Raw genomic sequence first — 12,719 nt, forward strand, 5'->3', positions numbered from 1 at the left:
CATCATACACACACATACACACACACACACACACACACACACACCTTTCCACTTACAATGTACTCAGTAAATCAGTCTGATGTGTACAGCCAACAGCATACACTTGGTCCCAAGGTGACCTGTCCCTTCATGACAAAGGCTTAACGTCTGCCACACCTGCTAGCTACTTCCTGTTTCCCCTTCATTCACACCAGCCTGGTTTGGACTCTGACTTCCACTGTGTGGACAGGGAAAATGACAGCAACATAAGGTAAACTGCTTAAGACCACGAGGTCTGAACATTTCCAGTTCTGGGCCTGTGATCTTCCACTCACTCTACCTCCCAGAGCCTCCAGTGCTATGAACAAGCTATGAACTTCAAGGACAATGCCAGCCAGACTGACAGCATAGGGAACCTCTAGGGCTGACCTAGCTGGGAGCCTGTACCTGGGGCATGGACAGAACTGGGCACAGCTGGGTGTCAACAGGACTGGTTTCTCACTCTGTCGTGCTTAGTCTGGACCAGAGAGAAGGGAGTCACAGAGTACCCTGCAATGCCCCAGGTCATGCCAGGATGCTAGGAGAAAGACCCATCTGGGCACTCAGAGATGCCAGTGTGGGCTGCTCCAGTGCAGCTCTTTGGGTCTCTCTCACTGACACCTCTCTTCTGTTGATGCTGGAGAGAGCATGTTAGCTTTACAAGTCCATGTCTGGTGATGTCTAGGGATCAGCCTGTGGCAGATGCTCTGTGGTGCTTTAACTTTGTTCTATTTGTGCGTACGCAGAGACACAGCCCACACACATGCCACAGCTGCACAGCTCCCTGGAGCTGCTTTTCCCCTCCCACCCATGGGGCAGAGGGAACTCAGGGTGTCAGGCTAACCGGCAAGTACCTCCAACAACTGAGCCATCTCTCTCACCCTCAATAAATTAAAAAAGTATGCACATGAGTGCTTGCCTTACATATATAAATGTACTATGTGCCTGCCTCAGGCCTACAGAGGGTCCCTGGAACTGGAGTTAGAGGTGGTGGTAAGCCACCATGTTGGTGCTAGAAATGGAACCTTGGTCTTTTGAAAGAACGGCCAGAGCCTGTTCTTAACCTCTGAGCCCTCCCTTTGCCACTGTAACTCCTTGTCTAACTTCAGGTCCTAGGAATCAGAACACGGGGAGGCATGCACATAACCGAAGGGATATCTTCTAATGTTAAGCATTTACCACTCTATTAAATAAATGAGGTTTATTCAGGGAACAGCCATCCCTCCCATTGGCCTCTCCTCTCTTCCCTCCACAGGCCCAGCACTCATGCCTCTGGACATGGTGAGAGGAGGTACACCAAGTCCCAGTGTTAATGTGCTCTCTATGGCAGCTGCAGTCCTTGGAAGCTGGGTGAGCTGGAGTGCCTCCATCCTGAAGGTTCTCGGATCCTCTATTCCACACACCCTTGCCAAGCCCTCTGGCAGGAGGCTGGGCTGCTGTGTTTCCCTCTGTTGGGTTCACCGAGCACTCGAGGGAAATCCAGTTTGGCAGCCCGGCTAGTCCTTAAGATCCCTGGATCCTGAAGCAGGCATGCACAGGCCAAAGCTGCCACTCTCGCTTACAAAAATGGAAAGAGGCGCTTTTTCACAATATAGAGAACTGTAGCGAGGAACAGGGCCAGGGCCAGGAAGATGAGCAGCTTGTCCGTCAGTTCTCGGCGGTTGTACTTTGTGATGAGCTTCCGGCCCAACTGGATGGTTCCTGACATGGACTTAAACTCTTCGTTTGCATCCAGGAGAGTCCGTGAGGAGCTGACTGCAACACAAGAGGAAGGATCCTGATTCAGACTGCACCTCCAGGGTCATAAGGAGCTGAAGCTGTGGGCTGGCCGTCAACAAGGCCAGTGCCTGAGCCGAGGGTGTGTGTGTGGTGGGTGAGATTTATTCTTCTCCTTGCTAACTATGTGCGTGTCTGTGTGGGTGTATGCACAATTGAAAGCAGCCTGACACGGCTGCTGGGTACTGAACTTGGCTTTCCTCAGGAGCACTTCCTGCTTTCCACCACTAAGCCAAGTCTCCAGCTCTCTCAGCTTTTAGATGTGCTGAGCCATTTTCCTGGATGATGTCTGTGGTAGAGGACAAACTAAGGGTAGAAATGAAGCAAGATGGCTGAGTGACAGCCAAGAGAGTAAGGTGGTAGGTTCAAGAAGTCACCAACCTTCGTCGTCTACTTTGGTGGACATGTGAAGTCTCATGAACAGTAGCATGTGCCTTTCCTGTATCCTACACTGAAAGGTCCCGGAAAGGCCACGTCTCTACAAGAAGCCATGGTAAGAAGGCGCTTGCCAGGAATGCAGTGGCGTCAAGCAGCCTCTCCTTGGCCACTAGCTGGTACATTTGAAAGGAACTCACAGTAACAGTGGCCCTAATTCCCAAACCTGCCTGGCAATCCTAGACCCATGCGCCCACGCTGCAAACCAGACTTCCAGACCCCCTGAGAGCACTGCTGACACCATCACCAGAGAGGCCGGCCAGTTCTGCATAGATGCATAACTGGAAGAAGAGGAGGGGCAGGACACCTCCCTGCCAGGATCAAGCTGTCTTGCGATCTCCTAGGACACACTTGGGAAGCCCTGGGTGGGGAGAGCCTCCTCCTCCTTACCTAGAGTCTGCATAGCCTCCTCGCTCTGTTGCACCTGCTGTGACATCATCCTGCTGATCCCCATGAGACTCTCTGTGATGGAGCTGGAGGTCTGGGCCAAACTCTCTTTGGTGGTTTTCCTGCAAGTCCAGAGGAAGGAACAATAGCAACACACGCCTAGCTTGCAAATGCACCATTTCTAACCTATCACATCAGTGCTTTTTCTTTTGTGCTTTGAGATAGGACCTCAAAATGTAGCTCAGGCTGGCCTAGGAGGCAGAATGTCCTCTCTTCAGCCACCCAGATGACAGGTGTGTGGGTAACACAGCCAGCTAGCACACATTCATTCATTCATCTCCTTCCTTCCCTTTTCTCTTCTCTTCTCTTCTCTTCTCTTCTCTTCTCCACTCTCCCTCTCCCCCTCTCCCTCGCTCTCTTGTTTTTCATTACATGGTTTCTCTGTGTAGCCCTGACTGTCCCAGAACTCACTCTGGAGACTACATTGTTCTCAAACTCACAGAAATCCATCTGCCTCTGCCTTCCAAATGCTGACATTAAATGTGTGCACCAACAACAACCTGCTTGTACATTTCTAGAACATCAGTCAGTATGGCTAAAGATGTGTGTTAAACCTACGCTCTCGAGCTCTGCTAAGGGGAACAGAAACCACATAGCTGTCTGTAAAGCAACTAGGTACAGAGAGACTCAGAAATGTCTGTTCATGCCAGAGAACTTCTTCAAATGAACCAAAGGCCTGCCTTGATGCGTCTCATATAATACTGAAAAGGCAGAATGCAGTCACACCAACAGGACTGGTTAGTACCATAATTCATGTGTGGTTAAAATAAGTCTTTTAAAAAACTATCAGGGAGGACTGGCATAGGAGGACTGGGGGGTGGATGGTAGAACATTTGGCCCTCATGCATGAGGCCCTAGGTTCAACCCCCATTACTGCAAAAACCAAAACCAACCAAACAAACAAAAACCCCAAACCAAGTTTATTCAAATGTAGTCAGGGCTGGGGACATAACTTGGCTGGTTGATGCTTGCCTCGTATGTACAAAGCCCTTGGTTACATCTTCTATTAGAACTGCACAAATTCAGTGTGGTGGTACACACCTGTAAAATCACAGCAAGTCTGAGACCAGACTGGGATGTATGAGACTCAGTATCAAAACAGAAAAAAAAATTACTTATAGAATAACATAAAGTGCAAACATTCTGAAAACAAAGAACCGCCTCCCATGGTCCTGAGACATCAGACCCAGAAGGACAGATGATACCTTTGCCGTAAGGAGTCTCCTCCTTGCAGAAGTTCTGCCTTCTCCAGGTTGTCGATAGCAAGCTTGCAGGTAAGATTGGCTTTTCGCCATGAGGTCTGGTTGCTGGAAGAGGAAGGGTTACATGTGAGGTCCTGGAGGCTCCACCGGGCTGCTCCGTCTAACCAGTTCATCCTCCCTGTGCGAGCCAGGGTTCAACCTCGCCTCCTACCACTTCCTCTTCTTTAGCACAGGTCCTAACATCTCTCAATCTCTGGGTAATGTCTCTAGAATGTTCTGTCAATACCCATCTCCTGCTTGGTCCCTGGGAGACCAGAGACATGGTACTTTGCTAGACACAGGCCCACGGTGGCTTCACTGCCTGGCGAGTGTCTGGGTGTCATCCTTGAAAACCATGACTTAGCATTCCCCTCCATCCCTAATACCCAGGCCACCATTTCTCCCGTAGGGCCTGCTAGAGGGGTCCAAGCCACAAGAACCAATATCCTTCAACATTCCTCCAGGGCTTGCTACTTTTGCCTATTTGACACCAAGCACAGGTACTACAAACATCACAGGGCACCCTGACTGGTGACTGGTGGGTCTTATTCTCACTCTTCCCCTGCTCCTTTGCAAGTGGCGGCTCGAACGTAAGCAGCACCCGAGACTAGCAAGCCGTTCTTCATTGACAAATGGGAAAAGCTAACCGTATCCCTCTGAGAATCCAACCCATGCTCTGGAACTCACATACAGCCAGCTCAAAACAAGCATGCTAAGCCCTGGACACACACACTACTCCAACAGAGCTCTTCACCCTATTAAGGGTGGCTTTTTTTTTTTTAAAGTGGTTCTTAAATTCTATGTGTTTATGACTGGGGAGGATGATTCATGCCACAGTGCATCTATAGAGTTGATTTTCTCCTTTCATCTTTTTTTTTTTTCTTTTTTGAGACAGGATCCCTCTATTTATCCTGGAACTCGCTGTGCAGACCAGGCTGACCTGCCATTTCAAACAATCAATCGTATCTTCAAAATGTTCACAGAGGTGTTCTCAGAGGTGCAGGGCACATAGCTGAGCGAGCCAGCACCTGTACAGACAGCCCAAAAGCTGATGTGCTTCAACATCAGGCCCCTGCTTTCTTCCCGCAGATGTTTAAGCCACACCAGGACCAGCATGCTTTGCTTTGCTTTCCATCCACACTAAACTGACAGTGTTTGGTGTGACTTACTACACCGCACACACACAGCTCTGTGTGTTGCTGAGGGTCAAAACCAGGAATTCGTGTGTGCTAGGCAAACACCGCACTGATGGAGCTATCTCCCTAACCCACATTTTTAATATTCAAAAACAAAAACATGATTACCTTTGGGGGCTAGAGAGATGCCTCAGCCGTACTGTCCTTCCAGAGGGCCTGAGTTTTGTTCCTAGTGCTCATACCAGGTAGCTACAACTGCCTGTAACCCCAGCTCCCACGTGTTCAAGCCCCTCACTTCCATAGGCACCTACACTTACGTGCATACACACACATATATACATGATTAAGATAATAAGAATTAAACTCTAAAAAATATGATTACTTTTGTAATACTGGGTGAATTTTTTTCAAGAATAACTGGTACTAGAAAAGCTCATTGAAAGTGAGCCTATTCAAGATGGACCAAAATTTAGTTTTCAGGGTGGCATTATTTGAATAAATGATGCACAGAAATGTAAATAAGTTTATGTCAGAATTGAGAGTTCTGATGACATTGCCACTGTGTGCTAATCTTTGATTATAAGGCTGTACGTGACATTTCTTTCTTTCTTTCTTTCTTTCTTTCTTTCTTTCTTTCTTTCTTTTTTTTTTTTTTTTTTAAGACAGGGTTTCTCTGTGTAGCCTTGGCTGTCCTGGAACTCACTCTGTAGACCAGGCTGGCCTCGAACTCAGAAATCCGCATGCCTCTGCCTCCCAAGTGATGGGATTAAAGGCGTGCGCCATCATGCCCAGCACATGACATTTCTTAATTTCTATTCAGGGAATACATCTTTTTAAACAAGTCTGGCAATATGCATCACTGTTTCTCCCTTCCCAAAAGGGTCTTGCTAATGCAGACACACGGAGGACTCTGTTAGCTTCCCCAGTCCCATGGTTTCCATGGCAATCTCTGTAATCTCTGCCATGATGGGATTCCCACAGGTTTTCCTCTGTCACAGCTCTTTGCTTATGGTTTACTATTTTCCAGCTGCAGTCTCACTGTCCGCAGCTGTGTGAATGACACTCAGCTGTCGGGAAAGACGGACAGGGCCACGGAAGTGAATGTGATGGTGTGCCTGGCTCACTGGTGATGGCACCAAGGGTTCTAAGACCATGTACTTGAACTCACTAGGAGTGCACCTGCGCAGTGTAGCAACTGCACCAAACCCTGTCAGCTTAGTGTGAGCATAAAACAAAGCGTGCTCTAACCCCAGCACCTGGGAAGCAGAGACAAGAGGATCAGAAACTCAAGGTCGTCCTCGGCACCATGTTGAGTTTGAGGCCAACTTGGAATACAAGAGACCCTGTCTCAAAAAATAAACAACAACAGAACCAGAGTCAAGAAGATGGCTCAGAGGGCAGGGTGCTTGTGTTACAGGCCCGGGGAGCTCTGAGTCCCACCCTAGGACTCACAAAGTGGCAGGAAAGAACCAACACCACACACAGCCCCCAGACCTACAAACTGCACAACTCCTTGAATATACATGACACCACACACGGGTAACTACGCAGACAACATGAGCACTGTCAACACACTCAGCTACGACTGTCCTACCCGTCCCCTCTCCTACATCTGAGACTTCTGATCTAGAAAACTCGCAGCCTGTGTGATGTCACTATGTCGCCATGAAGCCAGGCTTATCAGACAAACACATGTACACGCCTCCCAGTCAGCAAGTGACCCAGCAGGGTGGCTGTGGGAAGCTCTGCCTACCTGAGCATCTGCTTTTTGTGGTTCTCCACTTCCTGAAGTAGAAGCTGCTTCTCTGACTCCTTGTCTTGCTCCCTTGCTGACTGTTCAAGATCCTTGGAGGGGAAAACAGCTGTTAGCCAGGATGAAAACCTAAGAGCGCTTCTGTTTCTAGCAGAGGCACAAAAGTAACTGAAGCGTCCTTCACGACAGACACTTGGGAGTGGGAGGGAGCATGCCCCAAGTAATCAACTATCCTTTTAAACATATAGGCAAGTCTGCAAGAAAGAGAAGGCAATCCTGGCAGCCCAAAGATGAGCAGGAAACTGGGTGCTGGAGTGGTCAGCTCTAGAACAACTGCCCTGGCTAGAGCAGGGGTTGCCACTCCTACAACCTTGAGCCTGCAGAAATAAAGAAGAAAACATCAAACAAGAGCCCACCACACCAATGCAATGCCAGGAGGACACCACACTATATGTGTTTCTAAACGTTGTCCTTCTCTGTACTTTACTCCAACAGAGCTTTGGGGGAGTTTGAGTTCATATGTGAACATAACTTGGAAGCCTAAGGCCACCTGGGGCTGACGCTGAGCTAGAAGCGTCCCAAACCTAGGACCCACAGAAGGTTCCAGTAGCCATAAAACAGTCTTGGGATGTCCACTCTTCAGCAGAGTGAAAGCGCGGACACGTTTTTTGTTAACTCTGTTTGGTTGGAGGGGACGCAAGCAGTGCCCTACAGACTTTGGACAGAGAGAAGATTTCTCTTTCCTGAGTGGTTTGAGAACTGAATGGAAGCAAAACTAACATAAGCAGTGTCCCCAGACCTGTGACAATTCTGGGCACTGGAAGATGTGCCCTGGCCTGGCCAGGCTGCAGGGACTCCCGAAGAGATGTGCAGAAGATGAGAGCTCATGATCCCAAAGTAACCAAGCACCAAGGCAAGGGCTACCATGGGCAAAGGACGACAGAGGTGACCAACAGTGGTCCTAAGAACTCCAAGGTAATGCAGTGGTCACCACTGTAAAGATGCCACTATACCTCATGTCTCACACACTGTAAAGATTCAACAGAGCTAAAACATCTACATATTAGTTTATTCAGATAACAATCTACTTATCCCTGTACAAATTTGCATATGCTGGTTTGGAACAAGCATGCTTACCGATGTCATTTGAACAGCTCAGAAATTACATTCAGGTTTATGCCCTACAAATATTGTTAGAGCAGAAAAAAGAAAAACTGACTGTGAATTGGGGGGTGGGGGGAGGGAAGGTGTGACTGAGCGTTGTAGCTCACACCTTTAATCCCACCACCACTCAAGGCAGAGGCAGCTGGCTCTCAGTGAGTTTGAGGCAAGCCTGTTCTGCAGAACGGGTTTCAGTACAGCCAGAACTGCACACTGAGATCCTGTCTCAGAAAAAAAAAAGTGCAAATCTCACCAGTTCTTTGCTATATTTTTTGTTTAGACCCCACCCCATTCCCTACAATGCCGTCACGGCACAAAGAGCTCATATTCTATCTTTTGCTACACTGGTCTCTTCTGCCTGGCAGTGGGTCACGAAGAAGCAGAGTGGATGACAAGGAAGATGGGAGATAGAAGAGAGCAAAGAGAAACGTACAGTTTCCTTAGAAAAGGCCGCTTGGCAGTTGTCAGAGAACCCAGACTCTTTGGAAAGATAAAAGTGTGCTTTGCTGAATTCTAGCTGAAGATCACTATGCAAAGACAGATGTTTACACACCGCCCTGCCCGATGCATGTACTATGCAGGAACAGCTTAACTCTGAAGATGGAGGCCAGTTCTCTCCTATTAGCATACAACAACCTTGCTGAAATACAAAAAGCATTTGCCTCAGTGCTTTTTGAGTCTCCAGATCTAGACAGCATGCAAATGCTGAGGAAGCGCAGATAAAATCTCATTCACTGGCCTATCGCCCTGCTAGATGCCAGCCACACAGCTATGCTGAAGGAGAGGCTGGAGGGAGGCAGGGGTAACAACATGACAAATGAGTACATCTACATGAGAACATTTACCTAAACCCAGGGAAGGAAATAAACACCAGCTAAACATGCAGGCACTTAGGAGACAGTAGTCGTCAGAGTTGCAGAGTTTGAAGAAAGGCATTTTAAGAAAACGATTAGCGGGCTGGAGACATGGCTCAGCGGTTAAGAGCACTGGCTGCTCTTCCAAAGGTCCTGAGTTCAATTCCCGGCAACCACATGATGGCTCACAACCATCCGTAATGAGATCTGGCGCCCTCTTCTGGAGTGTCTGAAGACAGCTACAGTGTACTTACATATAATAAATAAATCTTTAAAAAAAAAAAAAAAAAAAAAAAAAAAAGAAAACGATTAGCTCTAAGAATTAAGGCAGGCAAGCAGCCCAAACGGATACCTGTTAGGAAAGAAATGGCTAGAAAAAACTACAGCTGTATAAACAGGCTGGTAGGCTGTTCAGGTGGAGGTCCCCTCCCCCCACACACACATGGTTAGGCTGCAGCATGTCCACTCCCACAGTGGGAAGATATCAGCGAAACAAACCCTGGGAAGATGTGGAAGTATCAGATCAGAACAGTTACCTATTGGGAGGAGGGGGGCAGAGAAGAAATAAAGGACATCCCCAAGACACATAAAGGAGAGACCAATGGCTGTGGACCCCTACATATGCACATACGATATGTTTATAACACAGAGAAAGCAAGATGCTTTTTAAAAGTTCAGATGGAAGAAGCAATAGCGGAGATGGAGATCACCCAGGGACAGCGACAGTGCTGACACTCTGAAGTCAGTTCAAGGCAGAAGCATTGTCTAAGCTCTCCTTCTGCCTACGTTTCCGCCAGCTCTGGAAGGGACTGTCTTCATCGGCTAAGGAACAGTATCTGTTGAAGGACGGTTTGGGGACAATATCATTTACCAGATGCAGCAAAGCCAGGTGGTTCTAGACCCACCCAGTGTTGGGCAGATTCGTAGCACTCATCCCTAGGACACAGCAGTGGAGATGGCTGTTAGTCACATGACACGGGCACCACAGTGAAAGTGAGGCGTGGTCATGAGCAAGCGGTGGGGGCTGTAACTCCAGAAATTGGGAGGAGGCTACTGTGCAAAATAATAGCACCCGAAACGCCAAGGATGCGCTGGCAATGGACTCACGCAGGGAACGAATGAGTGTGTAGGTTCCAGACTTGGTTAGTCCAGTCACCCTCACAGTCACAATGTTTCCTACTCTCTCCAGGTGGCATGTGAAGGACCTGGTCAACTCTCAAGCAAAAATTCTTCTTGGCCGGATCACGCACCCCTGCTCCCCACCCTTCCTGAACAGTGGCTCTGCAGCCTCACTCACCTGGATCCTCTGTTTTAACTGTTGGAACTTTTCTTTCACCTTAGTATTCAGTTCAGTAAGCTCACTTAAGGGTCCAGAACAATCTCGAATATCCTGGAAGGCAATGAAGAGATGAGGGGCCTTTCTCCCGTCAGTGAAATGAAGTGTCCTCATTGGCACAGTGAGAAAGCAGATTCAGACACAGCTAAGGTGGCCCAAGCTCTACCTCATCCTGCTCAGTGCTGCTCTCCTCCACACAAGAGCCAACTCCTCATTTTCAGCTTCCTCGTAAGATTAACACCGAGAGCCTAATATGAATAAACAGACTGGATGTACAGTTCAGTAGTACAGCACTTGCAGAGCACACTTGGAGCCCTGGCTTTCAACAGCAGCAAAACACGAGAGAGAGAGAGAGACTGACTCTCACGTGCAGGCATGCACAAATACACACAGACATGAATACACACCTCTGCATGCACATAGACTCCATATGCATTGTATGTGTGTAGATAGACAGATAGATAAACAGGTAAGCCTCAACCTTGTCTTAGATGTTTAACAAAGTGCTATTCACTAGGAAAGGCTTAAACACCTTCCATGTTCAACAAAAATAGACATCTAAAAAATACTGTTAAGTTCAGATCCTTCCAACTCTAAAATCCTGATGCCTAAATCCCTAGTGACCTGTAACAAAGTTAATTTAGTCTGATTTTACAAACCATATGTTGCAAGTCAAAACGTTTAAAGATGAACTGAGAATTTGCTTCTGGAAAGAAAGTCAGAATTATGAGAGCCAAATTTTAGAGCAGGTTCTAGACTTAAGCTACATATATTCAAATCCTGCTTATAGCAATTTATTAGTGCAATCTTGGCAAACTTCAGTTCTCTGGGTCTCCATTTCTTCACCTTACCTATGCCAAGATCGTATTTCTCTGTGTAGAACACTTAGCAGAACAGCTGGAACACTGTAAGAATACAATGTATGGGCCTATGCCTACTCACTAGTAACCATAAGAGCCCAAAACACGTATGTCACCAGAGGCCTACCTAACAGGAAACTTTATGATAATATAAAGTATTATGATACTAGTATATAATTTTATATTAAGGTATAATATGAAAACCCAACTTTTCAAATTTTGGATATAAGGGTTTTTTTGTTTTGTTTTGTTTTTTTGAAGACTCTATGTAGTACAGGCTGGCCTCAAATGCATGCTGGTCCTGCTTATGCCTCCCAAGTGCTAGAGCCACTACACTAGCAACTCTGTGTTATGTATGTATATGTATTTATAGATGCATTCTGAGGACTAAAACCAGAGCCTTGCACATGGCTAAACTTTTAACTCTACTCTGAGCTAAATTTACCCCCAGCCTCTGGTAATCTCACTTGTATAAATCTTGTTTATTTTTCTAGAATTGGCCCATGTTTTTTGTTTGCACATCTCAGGAGTAAAGTTTGCGGCATTTCTTCACCTGTTCTCTAGCTTACTCACAAAATTACACTTCCTCACAGCACAGGATAAACTGCTAATGTGGCAGAGTGTACATCTGGCTTACCAGAGAACACTCCTCTCCACGCTCCTTTTTATAGGGGCTAGTAAGGCAAAGCTTACCCCAGCAGCTAGGCACAGCCCATTTATGCAGCACTGGGGATGGTGAACCCAGCGCCGGGCAAGTCCTCACCAGCAGAGTCGCACCCCTACCCTTTCCTTATTTGCTGTCACAGATTGTATTCTGAGCCAGTTGGGTTCTTTTTGCCAAACTCTGGAGCCATTTCTACATTCCCTGTTCTTGCTTGTGTTCGATTTCTTGCACTACTGTCTCCTACTTAGACCTGCTTCCAGATAAGCGCCTCATTTTCCGGTCTCTTTCCGGGTAGGGAAGCTCAAAAATGCTTTTCCTAGGCTGGTTTTCCCCATCCAGGTCCTAGTACTGGCACTGCCTGCCTTCTGACCCAGGATTTTGCACAATATTTGAATTCTTCGTGCAAAAAAAAAAAAAAATTAGAACCACGTCCCAGGTTAGTTAGTTAGCTTCGGGCAGGGACTGTCGGGCCAGGTGGCTTTGGGTGCCCTCAGGGTCCCTAACTTAGGGAAGTGGGCGTGGGAGGCGAGCAGGGCGAGGGGTGGGGCGGGGCTACAGCCGAGACTGCGGGTGGGCGGGCTAGCCCAGCACGACAGCAGTCCAAGGAAAGGGAGCGGGCGTTTTAGGGTAGCTCAGGGGTGGGCAAACCAACCGTTCGCAAAAGAAAAGCCCTGAAGGTCAGTGATCTCCGGGAACCGACCGAATGGTGCCTGAGGAGCCATCCTGGAACCGGACCAGGCGCGAATATTCTGGAAAATGTCAGGGTGGCCATCGAGAGCCGGACAGGAGCCTAAGAATTTGTACCTGGATAAGCGCCTTCACCTCCAGGTCGAATTTGACAATCTCTTGGTTACAGATCCGGACGTGGACATCCTGGGGAGCCGCCATGTTGGAAATGCGGCTACGGCGAGCGGCAGCAGCCAAGCTTGAGCGCGTTCACGTGGCTCCTGCCCGCCTTTCCGTATTTCTCCAAATGTGATGCTGTGGGAGACCTTGTGTGGATCAAACCAGGTCACCAGTCCAGACCTGAAACTTTTC

General features: G+C 47.8%; 1 protein-coding gene across 2 annotated transcripts; it reads right to left on the reverse strand.

Annotated features, from left to right (window-relative positions):
* Positions 1–1,204: 1,204 nt before the first annotated feature.
* Positions 1,205–12,719, reverse strand: Bnip1 (BCL2 interacting protein 1). 2 transcript variants are annotated; one of them, XM_021185963.3, is made up of 6 exons: positions 12,486–12,719; positions 10,119–10,211; positions 6,807–6,898; positions 3,882–3,983; positions 2,620–2,738; positions 1,205–1,773 (listed from the first exon to the last, which is right to left on the reverse strand). In XM_021185963.3, the coding sequence occupies exons 1-6, from the start codon at positions 12,567–12,569 to the stop codon at positions 1,577–1,579; spliced, it is 687 nt and encodes a 228-aa protein (XP_021041622.1). In that variant the 5' UTR covers positions 12,570–12,719; the 3' UTR covers positions 1,205–1,576. The 2 variants fall into 2 exon arrangements, with proteins under 2 accessions (XP_021041622.1, XP_085689471.1); XM_085833345.1 differs by having other exon boundaries at positions 10,119–10,405; positions 12,486–12,581.

Source organism: Mus caroli, unplaced genomic scaffold (assembly GCF_978045245.1).
Source record: "Mus caroli unplaced genomic scaffold, Mus_caroli_1 scaffold_18, whole genome shotgun sequence".
Lineage (NCBI taxonomy): Eukaryota > Metazoa > Chordata > Mammalia > Rodentia > Muridae > Mus > Mus caroli.